Here is an 18,688-nt window from a genome sequence, read left to right as displayed (position 1 = left end):
CTTTTCAGAAAATGCAATATAAGCACAACTCTTTCTACCCTCATCATCAACTAAAGATGGAGAACTAGTTCAGGCCAAAGTCTGCTTGTGGAATGCATCACAAGGCAGACTTGGCAAGACTGCAAATTTATATTCTGTCATTTGCATGGTCACAGGGAGTCATAACCAAGAGATATACCCCTTTTTCTGGTTGCCGTATTTCATTTAGTTTCTAGCCAGGCCACTGTTGGACAGTTCTCATAACATAATTCATGAACCGATTAATCCATCCAACAGCACAAGGTAGCATGAAAGCAACTGAAGAATGAGTCCTTCTTGTGTTACTTGATAACACTGAAACTCCATCACCAGCTCTGAGTCTCTGGAGGCAGTAGTTTAGATGGTAATTGACGGCTAAAGTACATGAAGCCTAAGTAATGCTCTGGTGATACTAAGGCAGAAGTAAAAACTTCTAGTTCTTACACTAGGCCTGTAGGGATTGATTTTGCACACCATCTTTTCTACATCCAAAGGTGGCTCTTAGCACACTCTTAGCTCTTTAAGGTAGATCCTGACCACAGAAACTGCAGTTTCTAATTCAAGCGACAGAGTGCCTCTGTCACTCCTGGCAGAAATTGGATCAATACTGGTGTGTGAAGGAGTCACATTGCCATACCTCCTGCACCACTAAAAGGCAACATCAGAAGCACATTAAGACTGCACACTATCCTATGTTGGCAACTCCTATCTAAAAAGAGCAAGGCAAGTTGCCATTGAAACTAGCATGGTGTGAGAAGCAAAAAAACCCCAGCCCAGTGTTTTATTAAAAAATTTATTCACATAATACTTATTTATGCAGTCTGAACCTGGGAAAACACATAACAGAATCAAGATTATATTGAGTTCTTTTCTTCCAAGAGTTTCCATTTGCAGCCACTCCCAAAGGCAACCTTCTGACTGGTCCAAGAGGTGTGTGCACTCTGTTCCAGCTGCTACATAATAAGTTAACTTCTTAATAAATTAGTTTCTTTTTCTTTTTTACTTAAGCGACATTTCCAGTTCATCAGATTCCAAAATACAAATGTGTGGTTTCTTCTACACCACTTGCCAAATCAGGCAAAGATAGATGACTGTAGTACTTCCTTCAAATATTTTGGTGCTTCAAAGCTAATTCTGTCTCTGTTACTGGTTGCACAGAAATGAGTCTTCATCAGCTTGAAAAGTTGTTTAATTTCATACTGGTATGCTGCTGCTTGTGTCAAGATAAATATGGAGACACCCAAGCTGCAAGAGGTTACCTTCACTAATTGTACTACTCCATTTTTCCCCTGGACACAACATAATTGCAACAGCTGATGCTGGAAGTGTCCAGGGAGTTTAACCTTAGTACCTGACCTGATCACACCTTCATGCCATGTTTCAAAAAGATTTTTGTAGCCAGTGACCCTCATGGTGGAAATCAACATCACCTGTAGAAACTCAAGATGATTAGCTGAGCCAGCTTGACAGAAACCATTGTATTTGTCAATCTTCTCTTTGTTGAAGTAGATAGCTTGCAACAGATAGGGATTGCCATTGCTTTTTAGGCCAGGTTGTAGTTTAGGCAACTGCCTTCAGACACTTACTGACAGGGACTAATTAGAAGAAAGAAAATGCATCCCCCTGCCATTTGTTACTCTGGAAGCAGGAAGTTGTAGCTTTTGCCAAAAAAAAAGGCTAACTGAAAAAGTCAGACTTTGCCTTTAAATTAGTTTCACATGGCTTCCAAGGCACCCAATCCAGGAAGTTTAATCTGATTAAGTCTCTGATAAAGTCTGTTGATTAATGCATAAGGATGCTACATGTCAAAGCTGACACATGGGATAAACTTCTACAAATTACTCTCCAATATGGTAGATGGGTATCATTTCCAGAAAAATCGGGCTTATCATTCAAAAAGTCACCTAAAATTTCCTGAAGCACTGTACAATTCCAGGCTAATGGTCAAAAAGCCAGTAGATAGTTCAGAAGAAGCAGCTTTCTGCCACTTGGAAAAGGTCTACTGGAAATGCTTTTAAGTTCTGCTCAGCCCCAAAAAATGACAGGATACTGTTAAGTATACTGTCTGGCACAGAACCTGCAACTACTTACAGAAGCAGTGACACACCAGTCAGAAAATATTCCATTGCTCAGTCTCTGGTGGTATCCATCTTTTAAATTAACTGCAAACTTTAGCAACAAACCCCATTGGTCTCGTCTCATGAAGGGGTGTCAATACAGAGAGAACATAATGAATCTCAATCATTCCTACTTTTTAGAATAATTATTTGGTTCAATTGCATCTGCTCCTTTAAAAAACCACAATGCTTATTCCCTAGCAGTAGAATACTGGCAAGAAAACAATGGTTTGCACCATAATCTTTGACCTTCATGGCTGGTTGAGTCTTTGCAGCATCATGCAGTCCTGAATCCTTTCAGCCTTGTGGATGAAGTATAGATTTAAATTAGCAATCTAAAATAGTCTTTCTTCTTAGGATTTTGGAATTAAAGGATTTTGCTTAATGCTGCTAACAATAACACAATCCTTCATGGAGCTCTTGAGAAAATTCCAGCCAAAAATGTGTGAGATGCATGAGGGTCAGGAGAAACAACAAGGGATGCCCCTTCAACAACTGATCTTGTCTTCATGATCTCTTTTTAGGTAGCCAGCAAGGAAGCATAGGCAGCCTATTCTTTACAACTATGAATTGGGTTATAATCTTGAAACCATATTTGGATTAGGTGAGGGGACTGTGGCTCTTCTCTGGAATCAGTCTGTCTTAATGCCTACTTCCAATTTCTTATTTAAGAAATCTAGGAGTGCTCTCAGTGTAACATCCACTGCCAGCAATGGACATACAAAACATGATATGGGGCTACCTGAAGGCAAGTTCCTTGTCTTCAGCAAAACCATCATGCCGCTGCTTTCTCCTTTAGTTCAGGAAGTCTGGCATTTCAGTTCCAGCCCATCCTGCCCACAGCCATGCAAAACCAATTGTGCTGTTTTCTTCTTGTTTTCTTAAAAATAGAGAGAAAATCTGCTCCAACACCTTGTGAAGCTACAAATGGGAAAGTGTCATCCTATCTTCTACCAGTACAATGTCTGGTCCAAACTGGTCTGTACATTGCTTTACTGTAGCCAAGATATTCAGGAGTCGCTGGTCCAGGGCATCCATATGAGGGGCAGACAGAACTGGTGAGATAGGATCATGTGACATGGCAGTTTTTAAGGCAGACTTCAGCACCCCATTCTTCAGGTAGTTCAGTCTGTTCCATGTGGAGACTCGAATACTGCAAAAGAAATGAGAGAATGTATGGCAAACCTAAGTTATGATTGCAGACTTCAGGATGAGGGACACAATCTACTTGGGCCTGTCCACAAGCTCATATCACAAGATGATAACACAGAACTATAAGCAAAGCTGCTCATATTTTGCACAAAACACTCCGAACAAACTAGTGTGTAGTGGGGGTTGGGGCGGTAGGAATGGGAAAATTTGGGTTCAGCCATGAAGCTTACTTTTCCGCCTAACCTCATAGGAACAAGAAGATAAAATCCTCCTTGGAGTAAAGGCAAAATACCAATGCAATAAATACAGAAGACCTACTCAGAAAATGAGTTGTGCAAATAATCTACATAAATATTTATTTTGAATAAAGTTGTTCAATTTGAAAGCTTTATTCTGAATTTCATAATTGCATAATGTGGACATTTAGTAAGGAGTGGTGTAGGGCATGAAGGAGGTGGTAAGTTAAAGCTGTAAGTACGAAAGACTGCGGGCCTCTCCTGCTGCAGCACAGACTGGAGGCTATGCAAAAAAATTAAAAAATTAAAATAAAAGCAAGCTAGGAATCTTGTGCACTCTTGAGTTAGGGTATTGTTTAGAGGATTTTGTTGCTATTGTGAATACAATTTTTCTGTATCTTTATTTTTACACCTTAATATTTATGTGAAAATTGTTCGATTTGGTTGTTTACTTTTTGGGTGCGTTATATTTATTGCTTATTACTACTTTGGCTTCTAATTATGTAAAAAAAAATTATGTTGCGAGCTGCCTATAGTTTTAAGTCTGGAAAGACAGAATACAAATAAAATAATGATACTGCATACTAAAGTACTTCTCAGAAATTGATTTCCCTCCAAAGCCAAAAAACCTCAGACACGCCTGTTTAAAGTTCCTAAGCTTTGAGCCCACTCAGCCTACTAATTACTGCACTTCTTGCCTTCTTTCCCCCCTGCAGTTACTTCTTCACTTCTCTCATCTAAAGCCCAAGTTACATGTAATGCAGATGGCTCAGATGGAATCACAGAGCTTGACAACATGTGACTCTTGTCACATGAAAAGCAGCTACATGTAAGCCAGGCCCTGACTGCAAACAATTCTGAAGACTCCCTCAGTGACAGGAAGAAAAAGCTGGAGGGAGGTCATAGAGCTGCTCCATCCTGTCTTATCTCTCCGTTAGCAGCTAGTTGATCCTAGGGGTTCAGAGGAATAGCTTCTTTTGATGTGACAAGTTTAATGTGCAGCCAGCATCTCAGTCTCAAACCAAAGTTGCAGATCATCAAGACACTATATTAAGAGTCTGCAAAGCATGTGCATTTGTATTCATTATCCTAACCATTATCTTAATGCACTGAGGCAGCACTGGATTGTCAGACTTGCACACCCCCAGGATGTTTGGGACAGGGATTGCAAGGTGTATACAGCATAAAAGATCAATAACTTATTTGTCCTTTACTTACATGCAGCATTGATAAAGAGGTGCTAAAATGCTTCTCTCATCCAAGACAGGGTTCCCAAAGCTGAAAAACAAATGGATACAAATCCAGTTAAGTTGCTGGAAAATTCTACCCTACTCCACATCACAGAGTTAAGGACTTCAGCAGTCCCTGACATTTCAATTAACCCACAAACTAAAGGGAATCAGATGCATTAGTAATAGCAGGCTTACAAAATTTCTCTCTTGGTTCCCTACCTTAAAAGCATGAGGGCAGCCTTCCCCAACCTGTTGCCCTCCAGACATTTTGGACTCCCATCAGCCTCAGCCAGCATAGCTAATGGTCAGGGAAAGTGAGAGGTGTGGCATCAAACCTCTGGAGGGAACTAGGCTGCATTAGGGAGAGCCCATAGTACAATCTTTCCTAACCTTATGGCTGTCATTTAGCTTGGAGAAATTTCACAGATGTTGACACATTTCCCACCTTTTGGCATTGTCAAGTAGAATTAGCATACTGGCCCCTTCATCATCCTGAAAGCTTTCATAATGGTGTCGATCAGCATTCCCAATCAAGTAATCAAAGATTGCTGTATCTATGATATCAAGGAGCCGTGGGCCTGAGTCGTAGGGTGAGGTCTTCTTTACAGCATCACAGTAGCTCTCATCATATTCCCACCTGCAAGCAGACATGGAGAAATCTTTGTGATTCATTTTAAATATAACCATGCATTGTCAGAGGCATTAAAGAGAGACTTCCATAATCTGAAAAATAGGGTCCAGACCAGGGGTAGGCAACCTAAGGCCCGGGGGCCCCGGATGTGGCCCAATTGCCTTCTCAATCTGGCCCGCAGGCGGTCCGGGAATCAGAGTGTTTTTACATGAGCAGAATGTGTCCTTTTATTTAAAATGCATCTCTGGGTTATTTGTGGGGCATAGGCGAGATGAGCGCCGCAACCCCAGAGTCGGTCACAACTGGACGTAATGGTTAGCGGTCCCTTTACCTTTAGGCATTCATTCATTATTTTTCCCCAAAATATAATCCGGCCCACCACATGGTCTGAGGGACAGTGGACCAGCCCATGGCTGAAAAAGGTTGCTGACCCCTGGTCCAGACCAATATAACTGCTAAGCTAGTCACACTGGCTCAGTGCCTACTTGGTGAATGTCCAGCTAGCTTTCAAGCCAATATTCTCCCACTATGGTGTGTGAGAAAATTGCCTTTAATTACCAGCTTGCCTTTTCTTCACAGATTCTTACTATATCTCCTCTTTTAGCCTAGGACAAATTGAGGACAAATTGTCTTATTTTGCCCAAGGCTTAGTGCATACCAAGATTTGGTTATTTCTGCAAGGTACAGTAATATTTGAGGAGAAACAGTAAGGAAAGTGAGAGAACATTACTGGGGATCACAAAGGAGAACTGAAATCTGTACTGTTACAGCAAACAGCAGGTGCTATCAATATGATTTTCAGCCATAACCCAAGCACGAGGGGCAGATAGAAGTGGATTTATTTATTTTTAATGGAAACAAGTCTCAGGAATCCAAATTACTGATGTAATCATGAAAGATGAACAAAACTAATCATAGTCAAAAGAGGAGTTTGAGAAAGGGATGCTTGACAAATTCAAGCTTTGCAAATTCTGATGCACACTAACCTGATTTACATATTTCAGGCTAAAGTGGAAGTTGGATAACCACCATATTTCACACTTCCTGAATTTCCCAACATATTTTAAACTGTATTTTGGTAAAATAGGTTTAGAAATGCATTATTTTGAGAGAAAATACTTTAAGAAACACATGTTCAAATGCAAATTAAGAATTACCACAGATTAATTCTGAAATGGGATGGAGCAGAATTATGTATGAAAATGTACAAACATGGCAAGGCTGATTTGTCTTTGCCTAGTAGTGAACAACATGTGCTCTTATAAACACTGTTTACTTCACTTTCAGAAATTAGCCTAACTGTTGCAAACGAAACAAGTCTCAAAACGTGAGATTGTACACTATGCACATATACACAGACTACTGCTACCTAGTTATTTTAAGTTATAAGAACTTAAACTCTACCTATTCTTTGGGAAAGAAAACAGAGAGAACAAAATGGATTGTCACTTCCCATCATCTCTTAAAATCCTTCACATCTGTACTTCCAGCACCCTTCGTCCATTGCACAACATTCTCAGAATCCTTTATCCACCACATAACTTTAGGGGCTATACAGTGGTACCCCGCAAGACGAACACCTTGCGCAACAAAAACATCACAAAACGAAAGCGTTTTGCGATTTTTTTGAAGACTCGCAAAATGAAGCCGTCTATGGCCATGCTTTGCAAGACGAAGCAGCCTCGCAATTGAGAAGGGAAGCCGCTGCCGCTTACCTTTAGGACTCCGCCGGTGACGTCCACGGTCACCGCTTCTGCCTCCTGCGGCGGCGCGGCACTCATGGAGGCCTCCGCGGCTCTGGCCTTGCCCTCCTCGGCGGCCATGGCGGCTTCCGTGGCTCCTCCCCCGATCCGGCAGGAGCAGCAGCGGGGCTCGCCAGGCGACCCTTGGCGGGAACAGCGACAGCGCCTGAAGGAGCGGAGGCTGCGGAGGGAGGAGACCCCTGGCCCTCCTCCTGCTTCCCCCTCCCCAGAGCCTTAAAGACTTCCGGCGGGTGAGTCGGCACATTTTTTGTTTTTTTGGCGCTTCTTTTTTCCCCATAGGAACGAATGAATTAAATTTCAATGCATTCCAATGGGAAACCGTGCTTCGCAAGACGAAATTATCGCAACATGAAACGACTCGTGGAACGAATTAATTTAGTCTTGCGAGGTACCACTGTAATCCATATACCATTCTTGAGGGCCTCAGCTGTAACAGAGTTTCAGGAAAACTGGCTGATACCCTCCTTTCCATCTACATTCCCTGGACTGAGCAATAGACGTGGCAAAGGAAAAAATATTTTGCTCTATACCTGGCCAGCTTGCCTTCCCTGTACGTTCTGCCCCATGGGTGTCGCTGCTTCTGAAGGGGCCAAACGTCCGGCAGCCATAGCGTGACTGACCCCTCCATGATATCCCCTTCAGCACAGGCTGGTTCTGTTTCCCGGCAATAGTAGCACTTTCCATAGAAGCAAGTATTATTTCCTTGGAAGAAAGCAGAAGCAAAAACCCATCTCATGTCCAAGTTGATATAATAGTATTAAAATGTTTATAGATGTTTCAGAAGCTTTCTAGGATACCTTAAAATCTTTAAGTTTTAAAATTAACCCATTTCATTTGCTCAAGAGAAAACTCAGCTTCTCTCTCCTCCCTCACCCCAATGTGCTGAAAAAAGGTTTCAGGCAAACAGCAAGCTATCTTTCCACCTATGATTAACTAAAAGCCCAGCTGAATGAAAAAGCAGATACTTTCTTTGAAGTATGTAAATTAATGTATTTTTCTGACATATTTCCATAAACAAAGCCAGGGATCTCAAATTGTGTGACACCCCTCCTGATACTTGTTATAGCAGTTTCATTGCTTTTAAAATGAGGGGTTTTTTTAAGAATGAATTGCTACTTCTAAATTATCTATTGACATTACCATTGAACAGTACTAACTCAATTAACAGAGAAAGAAGTGAAATGGCAAAAACTGCTTCTCAACAGAATATTGACTCATATAAGAATATTTCACACTAAACCATCTGTGAATCAAGTCCAGATAAAAGCTGTTTCCAATCCCCTGTGGTTAGGATACCAGGAGTGTGCTGTAAGCTGCCATGTTCCTTGCTCCCTTCTCTTTTTAGCACCAACTAAGGTGCAGTATTAGATTCTACCAATGTTCACAGTAATCATAGTGTTGGTGTCAAACCAGAATTTACAACCAGAGGTAACTTTAACACATTATCATAGTATTAATATCAATGCACACTGGAAGGGGAAGAATTTGTATATATGAGGGGAAGGAAACCCACAAACGTGCTGCACACTCATAATCTCCTAAGCACAAGAAATCAGGAATACTGTATCTGACTGAGCCTAAGGGGCTTGCAGAACATTAGGCCTGCTTTCTCAACAGCAATTAACTTCCACAAGCCCCTTGCTGGTTTTTTTTCCCCAATTTTATTTTAGAGGCCTTAATGAAATATACTTTGTCACCTACCTAATGTCAAGAACGTACTTAGCAGCTGTTCTGTGGCAACAGGTTTGATCTCTGTGCGGAGATTCACAAACCTACCAACCACTAGAGGGGCTCGTCGGAAACCTAAGATTCTGTTTGGAGAAGGAAAGTAAGAAGGAAGTGAGACAATATGGAACAATCCAGTCGCCTCCCAAATATCTAAGGGAAAAAAATTCACAAATTAAAAATTTAACAAGAGGCGACAATTTCAAGATAATGTCTCAGCTGCATTGAAACTTCCAAAATTGCATACGCACTTTTCACAGGTGGGTGGTGCTCAGTACGAAAAGCAGGGTTAGAGCAGAACAACAGTGGATTTGCTCTTAGGCTGTAAAAATGGTTTGAGCTTCAAAACAAATTGTTTAGCTGTTGGGACCAGGCGTGAAGTGGCTGTACACAGTGTTCTGCCCCCAAATACTGCTTTAAATAAAGTCCTCAAGTAAATAATGCTTGGATTCATTTGACATTTGTGAGAAGGACTGGACCAAAAATGTGAGTGGTGGGAAGGATCTTTCTTCAGAAAAAAATACTTTTCCTCCTCGAAGGTTTGTTTAGTACATTTGTATCCCACCCTTCATCCATAATGGAAGTCAAGCTGGCATATTTAAGGTTTCTAAGTGGTATTCCATTCAGGCACTGATCAGCTATGCTTCACTTCAGAGAAATGGCTGTATCATGTGACCTCAGAACATGCTCATGAATTTTATTGGTTCAGTGCAGCTTTACAATAAAGTCTACAAATGTTACCTTTCTACTTTAAAGGAACACACACACAAAAACCGCCTGATTGCTTGAATATACGGTACCTACATTAGTCATCTCAACCTTCAGTTTCCATGCCTGAGTCACCTGGAAGCAATGTTTACTTTCCACAGGCCTGCCTTATTTGCAGCAGTTTGGCCCTACAGAGAAACAGCTTGGACCTCACATTGAAAATGTAATTACGTAAGAAAACCATGATGGCCTGTTGCACTCAGATGACAATATAACTGAATTAGGTACAGAACAGGAAACTATTATTTCCTCACAATTTTTCAATTAAAAACAAAATTTCTATTCAGAGCTTAAAGGTGTGTATAGGTTTATTATCCATTTCCAAGAAGAGTGAATTCTAAATCAACATTTCTATACCTGTCTAGGTGAAAGGCTGCCACCTCTGCGTTGTGTCTGTCATACCCAGCATACGGCTCTCCTTCTACCACATAGTCTCTGGCATATCTAAAAATTGCAAGCAGACAATCTGAGTCATAATGCTAGGTAAAATCCAAGCAGATTGAGTTTCTGAATCAAGATGGCACATTACTTGAGACATGTTCCCTTGCAGCTGATCACATGGCCACACATGCAAGGAAGCTTTTAACTAGAGCTGTTACTGATTGACAGTGGACTTGCTGTATGGTCAACATTCCAGGCCAGGAAGACAAGAGCCGATTCTCACAGGCAATAGGATAGGAACTTCCTCGCAGCTTCTTCTTACTTAGCTCCGTAACACTGGAACAATATTGGGCATAGCCAATCAGAGGCTGGAAAAGGGAAGATGACACTAGCATGGTCATCTCAAATCCCACTTTCCCCATACACGTGCACTGTGGTGAAGAGGTCAATAATCAGCTATCCATTTCCCTGATCTGTCCTCACCCATCCATTGGAGAATGATAACCAGTACTCCCCATTTGGGAAACCCCAAAGCAAGTCATGGGTTGGGCAAGGGGAACACTCAATATATTTCATCCAGCCACTGTATGACCTTTTTACCTCTTGGGTTTGAAGACCACTTTCTGCCCACCTTCCAGTATGAGCAATGCCTTCAGCTGGGTTCCCTTATAGCCTACGTCTGCTTTGATTATCTTTTTTGTAGCCATAGCATGCATCACTGCCCCCAGTTCTGGCGTCTCCTCTGGGTACACTTCCCGTGGCACCACCCACTGGGCTGCAATCTCCCAGGGAGACTGCAGAGTGTGGTCAAGTCGTGGGTCCAGCTCCACCCGCAGGCTTGCCATCATACGATGAAAGGCACGCTGGTCCTCACGGTTAGCTGCTGAAGTGTCCAGGTTGTCTATGAGGAAAACCTTGGCAAAAATAAAGATGACAAGGAGGATTGCCAGAAGCACCACCCGTTGTTTCAACTTCATGATGACAAGCAGTCCTTCTCTCCTGATGCGTTCTTCCAAAGGTTACAGGAAGTCTCTCACAAAGCAAATTGAGAGACAGTGTACAAGTACCATCTTCGCTTCAGTTGACCAAATGTTGCCACTGCAGCTTCTGGTACACCTGTGAGTTATTAAAGAGAGTTGAATTTCACATCCTTAGGCATGATTTATACCTGCAGAACATATGCTGTGGATTTCTAGTACTTTCACTGTGTACATCAGCAGAAACAGCCAGTTTTCAAATCCACCATCTACTAAAAGGCTGATTTCTTCAGATTTTCAGGTAACAACCTGCTAGAACACTACTTGCTATACAATATGGAGAAATGAATGATACATGAATTCTCCTAATTTTAAAATTCAGAAACCACTAACAGTGACGTGAAAATGTGAGGAAAATTAATCTCCCCGTCATTTTGGGATGGAGCAAAGAGATAAGTATGTAGCATTCTAAATGAGAGAAAATGAGATATTCAATTTACTTAGGGAAGACTGGTGAAAGATTACTATTTTACTTTGTTGAACAATCCAAACTATGATAATCTTATCTGCCTAGATTCCCAGGACATTCTGCCCAACCAAGATGGTGTGGGATGTTTCTGAACTATGGAAATATTACCCTGCCCACTGTCAAAGATCCTTAGGACATTAAGGCTTTCTCAAACAACACAAGGGAATGTTTTAGCTACAAAAGCAAACAGAAAAGACTTGAGGACAGAAGAGAGACATTATTTGCCGCCTCTGGGAGGAGAGCTGTAGAGAAAGAACTTTTAAACTACTGATCAAGCATTTTACTTTCGGGGTACTAAAAAAACACCACCATCAACCCACAAAACTTTGATAGTTTGATGGAGCTCTTCCACACAAAAAGCAAAACAACTTAACCTAGAGAACAGTAGGACTGCTTTCCCCCTAAGTTTTCAGATTGAAATTTACACATTAGGCAGGATATCTTTTGCTCAACATTGGAGCAAATCATGTGAATATCAGGACTCTCTCTATTTTTCAACCAAGTTCTGGACACAAAGCACTGTTCACATGAAGCTGGAAAGAAAGCTCTGAAGGGCTGCTGCATTGAAATAAGAATAAAGATCCCAGAGTTCACCCATAAGCTTGAAAGCCCAAATGAACAAAGCTGAACAGATATTTTCAGCTCAGTGTTATTAGTGAGCAAAGTTACACTTCCACTTGTTATTATACAGATTGAAGGATACTCCTACTTCTTATTAACACTTAATTTGAAAACTAAGCCAGTCAGTTGAAAAAACGCTTGTGCATCTGAGAGCAAACACAGCAGTTTCAGGAATTATATGCAATGTGTCCAAAGACCCAAGGGAGGTGGTGACATTAGTCATTCCAAAATGAACCTTGAGAAGAAATATTGCGCAGTTTGTCGATCTAAGAACAGGTTACACGGCTTTCCCACAAAACATCTTTTACCAGACACTGCAGACAAGAGCTGACAGTCTACTGCTGTGCAGGAATATGATTGTGCCATCTTTTACCAATTAGTAGTGTTTTCTGTTTTAAAGTCTTCAACCTTTACTGACTCTCTTCCCTCCCCACTGCCACTAATGGCGAAATTCAGGTTGTAAACTCCTTACAGCACCGCCTTGCTTATTTCTTACACTTCAGACCACAGGCAGCTGATAAGGCTAGATAATTATATTTAAACTACCAATGTCTGAGGGCAAAATAAGATGCAATGGACAACTAAGAGGCACGGGAATGGGAAACAAGGGTCTCTTGTTTGAAACAGGAAAATGAAAATTGCTGGACCTTTTCAAGTTGAATACCACTGTACAAGCACCACATTTTTTGTAGGGCTCCCAAGGGCATTTTATAATGAAGTTGTTAGTCTTGGTTCTGTGGCATCTTTCAACTAAAATTCCACCTCTTTTAAATAAAACCATATTCAGTTTTGGGCAGGTTCTTCTTAGTTAATCTCATACACATTAAAGAGATTCAAACCATGCAGACTTTTACCACTCACCAGGATGGTAATGCAAGATATGCCATCTTCCCATACAAGGGAAATGGCAGCAACAGCATAGCCCAGTCTCCTAAGTTTAGGAAGAGATAAAATTCTCTCTCCCATGGTTCAGCAACCATGAACAAAAGTAACTCTTCCAAAAGAATGAATGAGTACAATACAGGGGGGGGGGGCGTGGGGATGCTACCTAGCACTGGTCTCTTATTTCTAAACCTATCTAATTTCCAGACAAGTTACTGAAGGATCTAAAATAACAAGGCTTGTATAGATGAGATCTATGCTAAAATTTAGAGGAGGGGAAATCCACATTCATTTCAAACAATCCGCACTAAACTTTCAGTACAAAAAGGCTGCTTAAGCCAGGGGAAGAGGAAGCATGCTGGATCTGATGAGACTGAAATTCAAGAGGAAAGAATAAAAATTTAATAAAAATAGATGTCGCTGCGTGGAAAGGGATAGGCTTTTCAGTCAGTCTTCAGTGCTTCTGTTCACCTGAACTCTCTACGTGACATGTACTTCTTGATAACCCTGTATAAAACAGTGATTGAAGAAGGCGGGACTGTGTGACTGGAGGTGCAATCAGGAGAATATGTAGACAGAAATGTTTCTTTCTATTAGAAAATATGTGGGCCCAAAATTTGTCGTTGCCGTTTCAATGGTGCAAAGATTTCTAACATTTCTCTGTAGCATTCTCACATCTTTACAGCAGTTCATGCCAAAATATTTAATCTTGCTCCCTAGAGCGGCAGGAACTCTGTGGGATTAGAAAAGGGAATTAACAATAGGCTGCTTCCGGTAATGTACAGACATCGCACCTCATTACACTTGACCCAGAAATATTGGTGCCAAAAAGCTTCTGCCAAAGAACAGAAATACAGTACAATTATAAGAGCGTTTTCAAAATTGGTTTTTGAGCAATCAAAAATGTCCCACATCTACCGTATGTCTTATGCCCATGTATTTAAAATTTGCTTCAGTAGGTGCAAGTGGGCAGCAACCGGACAGAGGACCTTCTCAGCTGAGGTACCTGCCTGTGAAGCTTAAGTGACATTTAGGTTATTATCCCTTAAGTGATTATTATTATTTCTGTGAGCAGGTCGACGCTTTAAATTCGGTTTCCAGTTTATTAAGTTTTTCACCGTTTTATCGGCTTTTCTGTTTAGTTTTATACAAATCATACTCTCTGGCGTGCAAGCGTATTTTAAGCCCTCTCTGCTCAGTTTCTGAGAAAAGGGGGGGGGAACCCGGCTCCCACAGCCATATTCTTTCTAAAAGCAAATGCTTTCCAGTTAACACACTTTTAAATCATACTCCGAGGAAGCATGCGCTCGGCACATGCTCAGGGGACATGTCCCCCCCTCCTTTTTTCGTTCCACACCCGGCGATGGTTTCCAGCTCCGGCGCGGAAAAGCGAAGCCAACAAGTGCGGAGCCCCCTACGGCCCCCCCACTTCTCCCCAAAGGTGCCCCCCGCAATTACGGCAGCGGGGGCGAGCTAACTGAGCCCCTCTACCTACGAGGGCGACGAGGCGCTTGAGACATTCCAGCCCTTTCCGCCCCCCCCCATTCCTGCCACATGGATGGGTCTATGGGTCCCTCCAGGGAAGGAGGGCGCGAAGGGAGCTGAGGGGAGGGAGGGGGAGGGCGCCGGGCCCGGCGGACCGCTCCTCTCCACCGCGCGCGCCCTTCTCAGAGCCCGCTCTCCTACTCACCCGCCAACAGGCGCCCGCGCGCCATTCCCGCTCACTGGGCCGGCCGGCGCTGCTGCCGGCGCCGCCAACGACCCTCTTCGGAGGCGCACCCCCCATACGCACGCACAACATGGTCTCGCCCAACTCGCCCTCCCTCCACTCCGCCCCCGCGCGCACCCGTCGGCCAATGGAAGCGTCCGGAGAGACCACGCTCCTCCCCGGACGAAGACCAATCGCACGCTTACTCTCGCGCCTTAAGGCGTAAAAGGCGTCGCGAGAGCGTAGGGTCTCTTAAAGAAATCGCGGCGTCGCCTGTTTAACGCGAACGAGTGAGCGTGTGAGTCGTTTCTGTTCAACCAATAGAAAGCTGCGCTATGTGACGTTCCTTTTCCCCCGCCCCTCCCTTCTGCACGTACATGTGCGTTGGCAAGGGGGCGAGGATCTCGCTGACTTGCTCTTTAACTCTCTCCTGCCCGTATAAGAATAAGGCTCCCTGAGGTTAAGAGTCTCGTGCAATAATACCAACCGAGTTGTCGCAAGCTCATCTTCTGGCTGTGCCTGTATTCATAAGGAATATCGCTGCCACACTATTTTGAGCCCTAATCAAGGCTAACTACTTCCCCGAACACCATTCCCCCCAAAATTGCTAACTTCAATTTTCAAAAACAGGTGTTTTGTAGGAAAAAAATGAAAAGCACCAAACTTGAAACTGCTGGATTTATTTTTAGATTGCAAGAGTAAGTAACGCAACAAACACAAAAGAGGAACGTTTCAGCACAGAGATCATTTTGAACAACCTTGTCATATACATTTAAAAACAGTTCTAATGCATTAATTACTTCAAAAAAGAGAGATAAAATTCTTCAAAATATAAAAGTGAAATCTTATCAAACAACAAAACGACTCTGTATAAAACTGTGTCGCTCAAAAGTCAGTATGGTGCCCCTCTAAAGTCTGCACCCTGGGTGGCTGCATAGTTGGCCTCTGAAAGCTGCAAGTTCCCAGGAAATATGCCCCATTGAAAACAGCTGCATTTAGTTCTCACTAAACCCATACATAGCTCAAGATTCAAGTTGGGTGCCTCCTGTTCTTGCAAGGAATGCTTACCTTTTATCTGCCCTGTCCGCCCATTCAGTGAGGTTAAAAGAGCAGTGAAAGGGTGGATCTGAATCACTCCAACCAGAGGCAAAGGCAGTTCTAATCAACTTCAGGAAAAGCTATAATGCAAGAATACAACACACCTACTTAAACAAATAGTGAGTAATGTGTACTGGGGCTGAACAAGTGTCTCTACAAAGTACACACTAGGAAGAGAAAAGGCTAAAAGTTAACATTCCATATGCAAACAGGTTTAACTGCACAATGGGAGACAGAGGGGGCGGGGAGGATGCTGTTAAAATCAAAGCCAGAGATCTATGGATCATAAACGGACCGTTGTAAAGAACTGTCATGTACTTTCATTGTTTGTCTTAATTTAGTTAAGCCAAGTTTATTTTCAGCATACACTGCACTCATATAAATTTGCAGTTGATACCGTATTATCCTATAAACACTTACCTAAGGGCGAATACCGTTGAACTCAACAAGGCTTACTTCTGAGTAGACATGTACACGATTGCACTGTAATACTGCTGTCTGTGTTATTTTCATCCCATTTTTATATGAGGAGATAATAAAAAGAATTACAAGTGTGAGTAAAAGTTAATACTTAAAATTCAGGATCGCTTAAAACCTGGTACAGAAACAGACTAGACTAGAATCCCACAGCTGTCTGTTTACAGGTCAATATAGCACAGTGGTTTTCCAACTTTCTATTTTTAGATGTTTTCCCATTTTAATATATATTTTTGTAAAACAACAACAACCACCTTTCTACATCAACATTCCTGCTGCAGAATTGCTGTGTGTTGGATCCAGGAGAGTGTTGTAAGGCGCACACACACTCAGCTCATAGGCAACATTGACCAGTCTTGCTGGGCCTGTGTGACAAACACAATCTTACACACATTCACTCAGAAATAACTCCAACTGTATTCAAGTTTATCTGGGTTTCTGCCTCAGCCTACTAGACCTCATGCAGCAGCCCACTACAATAGCACATTGCAGGGAAGGACTGATCCTGGGCAGCTTTTAAGGCAAACCTGTCCAATCTTCTCAGTGAGAAATCCCTAAGGTTAAGGTCTGGAGATCTTAACAATTTTTTCTTAATAATAATTATAGAGCGAGAGGAAACATTATGGGTCTGGTTGACTTTGAAGTAATGCTCCATAACTGTTAAACTTTTTGAATGAGAGGAGTAGCCATTACTGTTCCTTCGACCCAGCAATCTATGCTGCAACCTGAAATTTGTTTAGCGCTTTGCAAAGGCTAACCAAATTCCTGTGCACAACTCTTGCATTTGATCATTTTAATAAGCTGCAGACTTCATTCCCAGTTTTGTTTTTTTTATCCCGTGACCCCACTTGTTTCATTATCATCTAGTTTGAAGAATTCTAGACAGCTCAGAAACTTGCTCACAGGTTTTTTACATTTTTGCTGATCGTGATAAAGGCATACTTACTGTACTGTCGTTTTTGTAACCACCAACACCCTGCCCTAATGAGCCAACCTCTGATTTGCATGTGTACCCTGGAGGCTTTACTGTGAAATTACTTTAGAGTGAAATTAACTCCATACATACATGGGTGGTGCTGTGGTCACTGAGCCTCTTGGGCTTGACGATCAGAAGGTCAGCGGTTCAAATCCCCGCAAGGGAGTGGTTGCTCTGTCCCGCTCCTCCCAACCTAGCAGTTTGAAAGCACGCGAGATAAATAGGTTCTGCTGTGGTGGGAAGGTAAATGGCGTTTCCCTGCACTCTGGCTTCCGTCACAGTGTCCCGTTGCACCAGAAGCGGTTTAGTCATGCTGGCCTGGAAAGCTGTTTGTGGACAAACGCCGGCTTCTTTGGCCTGAAACAAGATGAGCGCCGCAACCCCATAGTCACCTTTGACTGGACTTTACCCCCCCCCCCTTTTTACATTCTCTGAAGAGCACTCTTGCACATTATTTCATTCACCTTACTACTTTAAAATCGTAAAGCGCCTTCAGTGCCTAGGCAGAAGGGCGGCATGTAGATGCAAAGAATTAATAAGAACACATGCTCCAAGACTAAAACCAAAAACTGAAAGCAGTCTTAAATGCAAAGCCCCAGTAGGCCTGAACACAGATTAAGACCCAGACAACAACTCCCTATAAGTTACGGACTTTCCCCCAACAAACTTGTCTGAGTCCAATTTATAGTAAGACTGTTTTGGTTCTGTTATAACAACCGAAAGGGTTGTAGAGTTGGAAGGGACCCTGAGGGTCATCTATTCCAACCCTCTGCAATGCAGGAATCTCAACTACAGTACAGCATCCATGGCAGATAGCCATCCAATCTCTGGGGGGGAAACACCACCACCTGCAATGAAGGAGAGCCCACTGCTTTCTGAGGGAGCCTGTTCCACTATTGAACAGTTCCTTCCTGATGTTTAGGCAGAATCTCCTTTCTTGTAACTTGAATCCATTGATTTGGGTCTTACCTTCCAGAGCAGGAGAAAACAAGCTTGCTTCGAAACTAGAACCAGTGTCTGCGCACCAAAAAAAGAAAGAAAAGGTATGCACCACAGGCAGTGAAGGGTCTGCCATTCCCGCTTCAGCACTAGAAATGATTGAGCAAACAAACAAATAATTAAACGAATGAATGAAAATCTTTTTTTCCAGGGAAGAGGAGGGATCTAGAACATTGGGCTTTGCATTGTTAAGCCATTGTTGCAGTATCAGTTTCCCTCAGCAGATGGCTTTGTAGGGTCACTCTTGACTTCCAGCTGTCATTCAAGGTAGAACAGGTAAAACCGAGCTTTGCCAAGGCATGTATCTGCTTGTGCCTCTCTCCCTCTCGGTGTTCCTTAGTAAATCCAACAGGGTTCAGTAGAACTTATTCCCAAGTAAAAGGTAAAGGTAAAGAGAC

The 18,688-nt window shown here is 42.5% G+C and overlaps 1 protein-coding gene across 5 annotated transcripts; it reads right to left on the bottom strand.

The window, feature by feature from the left end:
- Positions 1–797: 797 nt before the first annotated feature.
- Positions 798–18,380, bottom strand: FAM20B (FAM20B glycosaminoglycan xylosylkinase). 5 transcript variants are annotated; one of them, XM_088673685.1, is made up of 11 exons: positions 18,261–18,380; positions 17,382–17,648; positions 16,259–16,336; positions 15,809–15,918; positions 10,624–11,139; positions 10,000–10,086; positions 8,851–8,960; positions 7,680–7,851; positions 5,201–5,392; positions 4,742–4,801; positions 798–3,288 (listed from the first exon to the last, which is right to left on the bottom strand). In XM_088673685.1, exons 5-11 carry the CDS (start codon positions 10,998–11,000, stop codon positions 3,057–3,059), a joined length of 1,230 nt encoding a protein of 409 aa, XP_088529811.1. In that variant the 5' UTR covers positions 11,001–11,139; positions 15,809–15,918; positions 16,259–16,336; positions 17,382–17,648; positions 18,261–18,380; the 3' UTR covers positions 798–3,056. The 5 variants fall into 5 exon arrangements, with proteins under 5 accessions (XP_088529811.1, XP_034979374.2, XP_034979378.2 ...); XM_035123483.3 differs by lacking the exons at positions 15,809–15,918; positions 16,259–16,336; positions 17,382–17,648; positions 18,261–18,380 and adding an exon at positions 14,723–14,990; XM_035123487.3 differs by lacking the exons at positions 15,809–15,918; positions 16,259–16,336; positions 17,382–17,648; positions 18,261–18,380 and adding an exon at positions 14,310–14,701.
- Between the last annotated feature and the right edge of the window lie 308 nt (positions 18,381–18,688).

Source organism: Zootoca vivipara, chromosome 7, assembly GCF_965207765.1.
Source record: "Zootoca vivipara chromosome 7, rZooViv2.hap1.1, whole genome shotgun sequence".
NCBI classification, from domain to species: Eukaryota; Metazoa; Chordata; class Lepidosauria; order Squamata; family Lacertidae; genus Zootoca; species Zootoca vivipara.
Note: the sequence above shows the minus strand (reverse complement) of the source record. Positions and strands in the feature narration are given on the sequence as shown.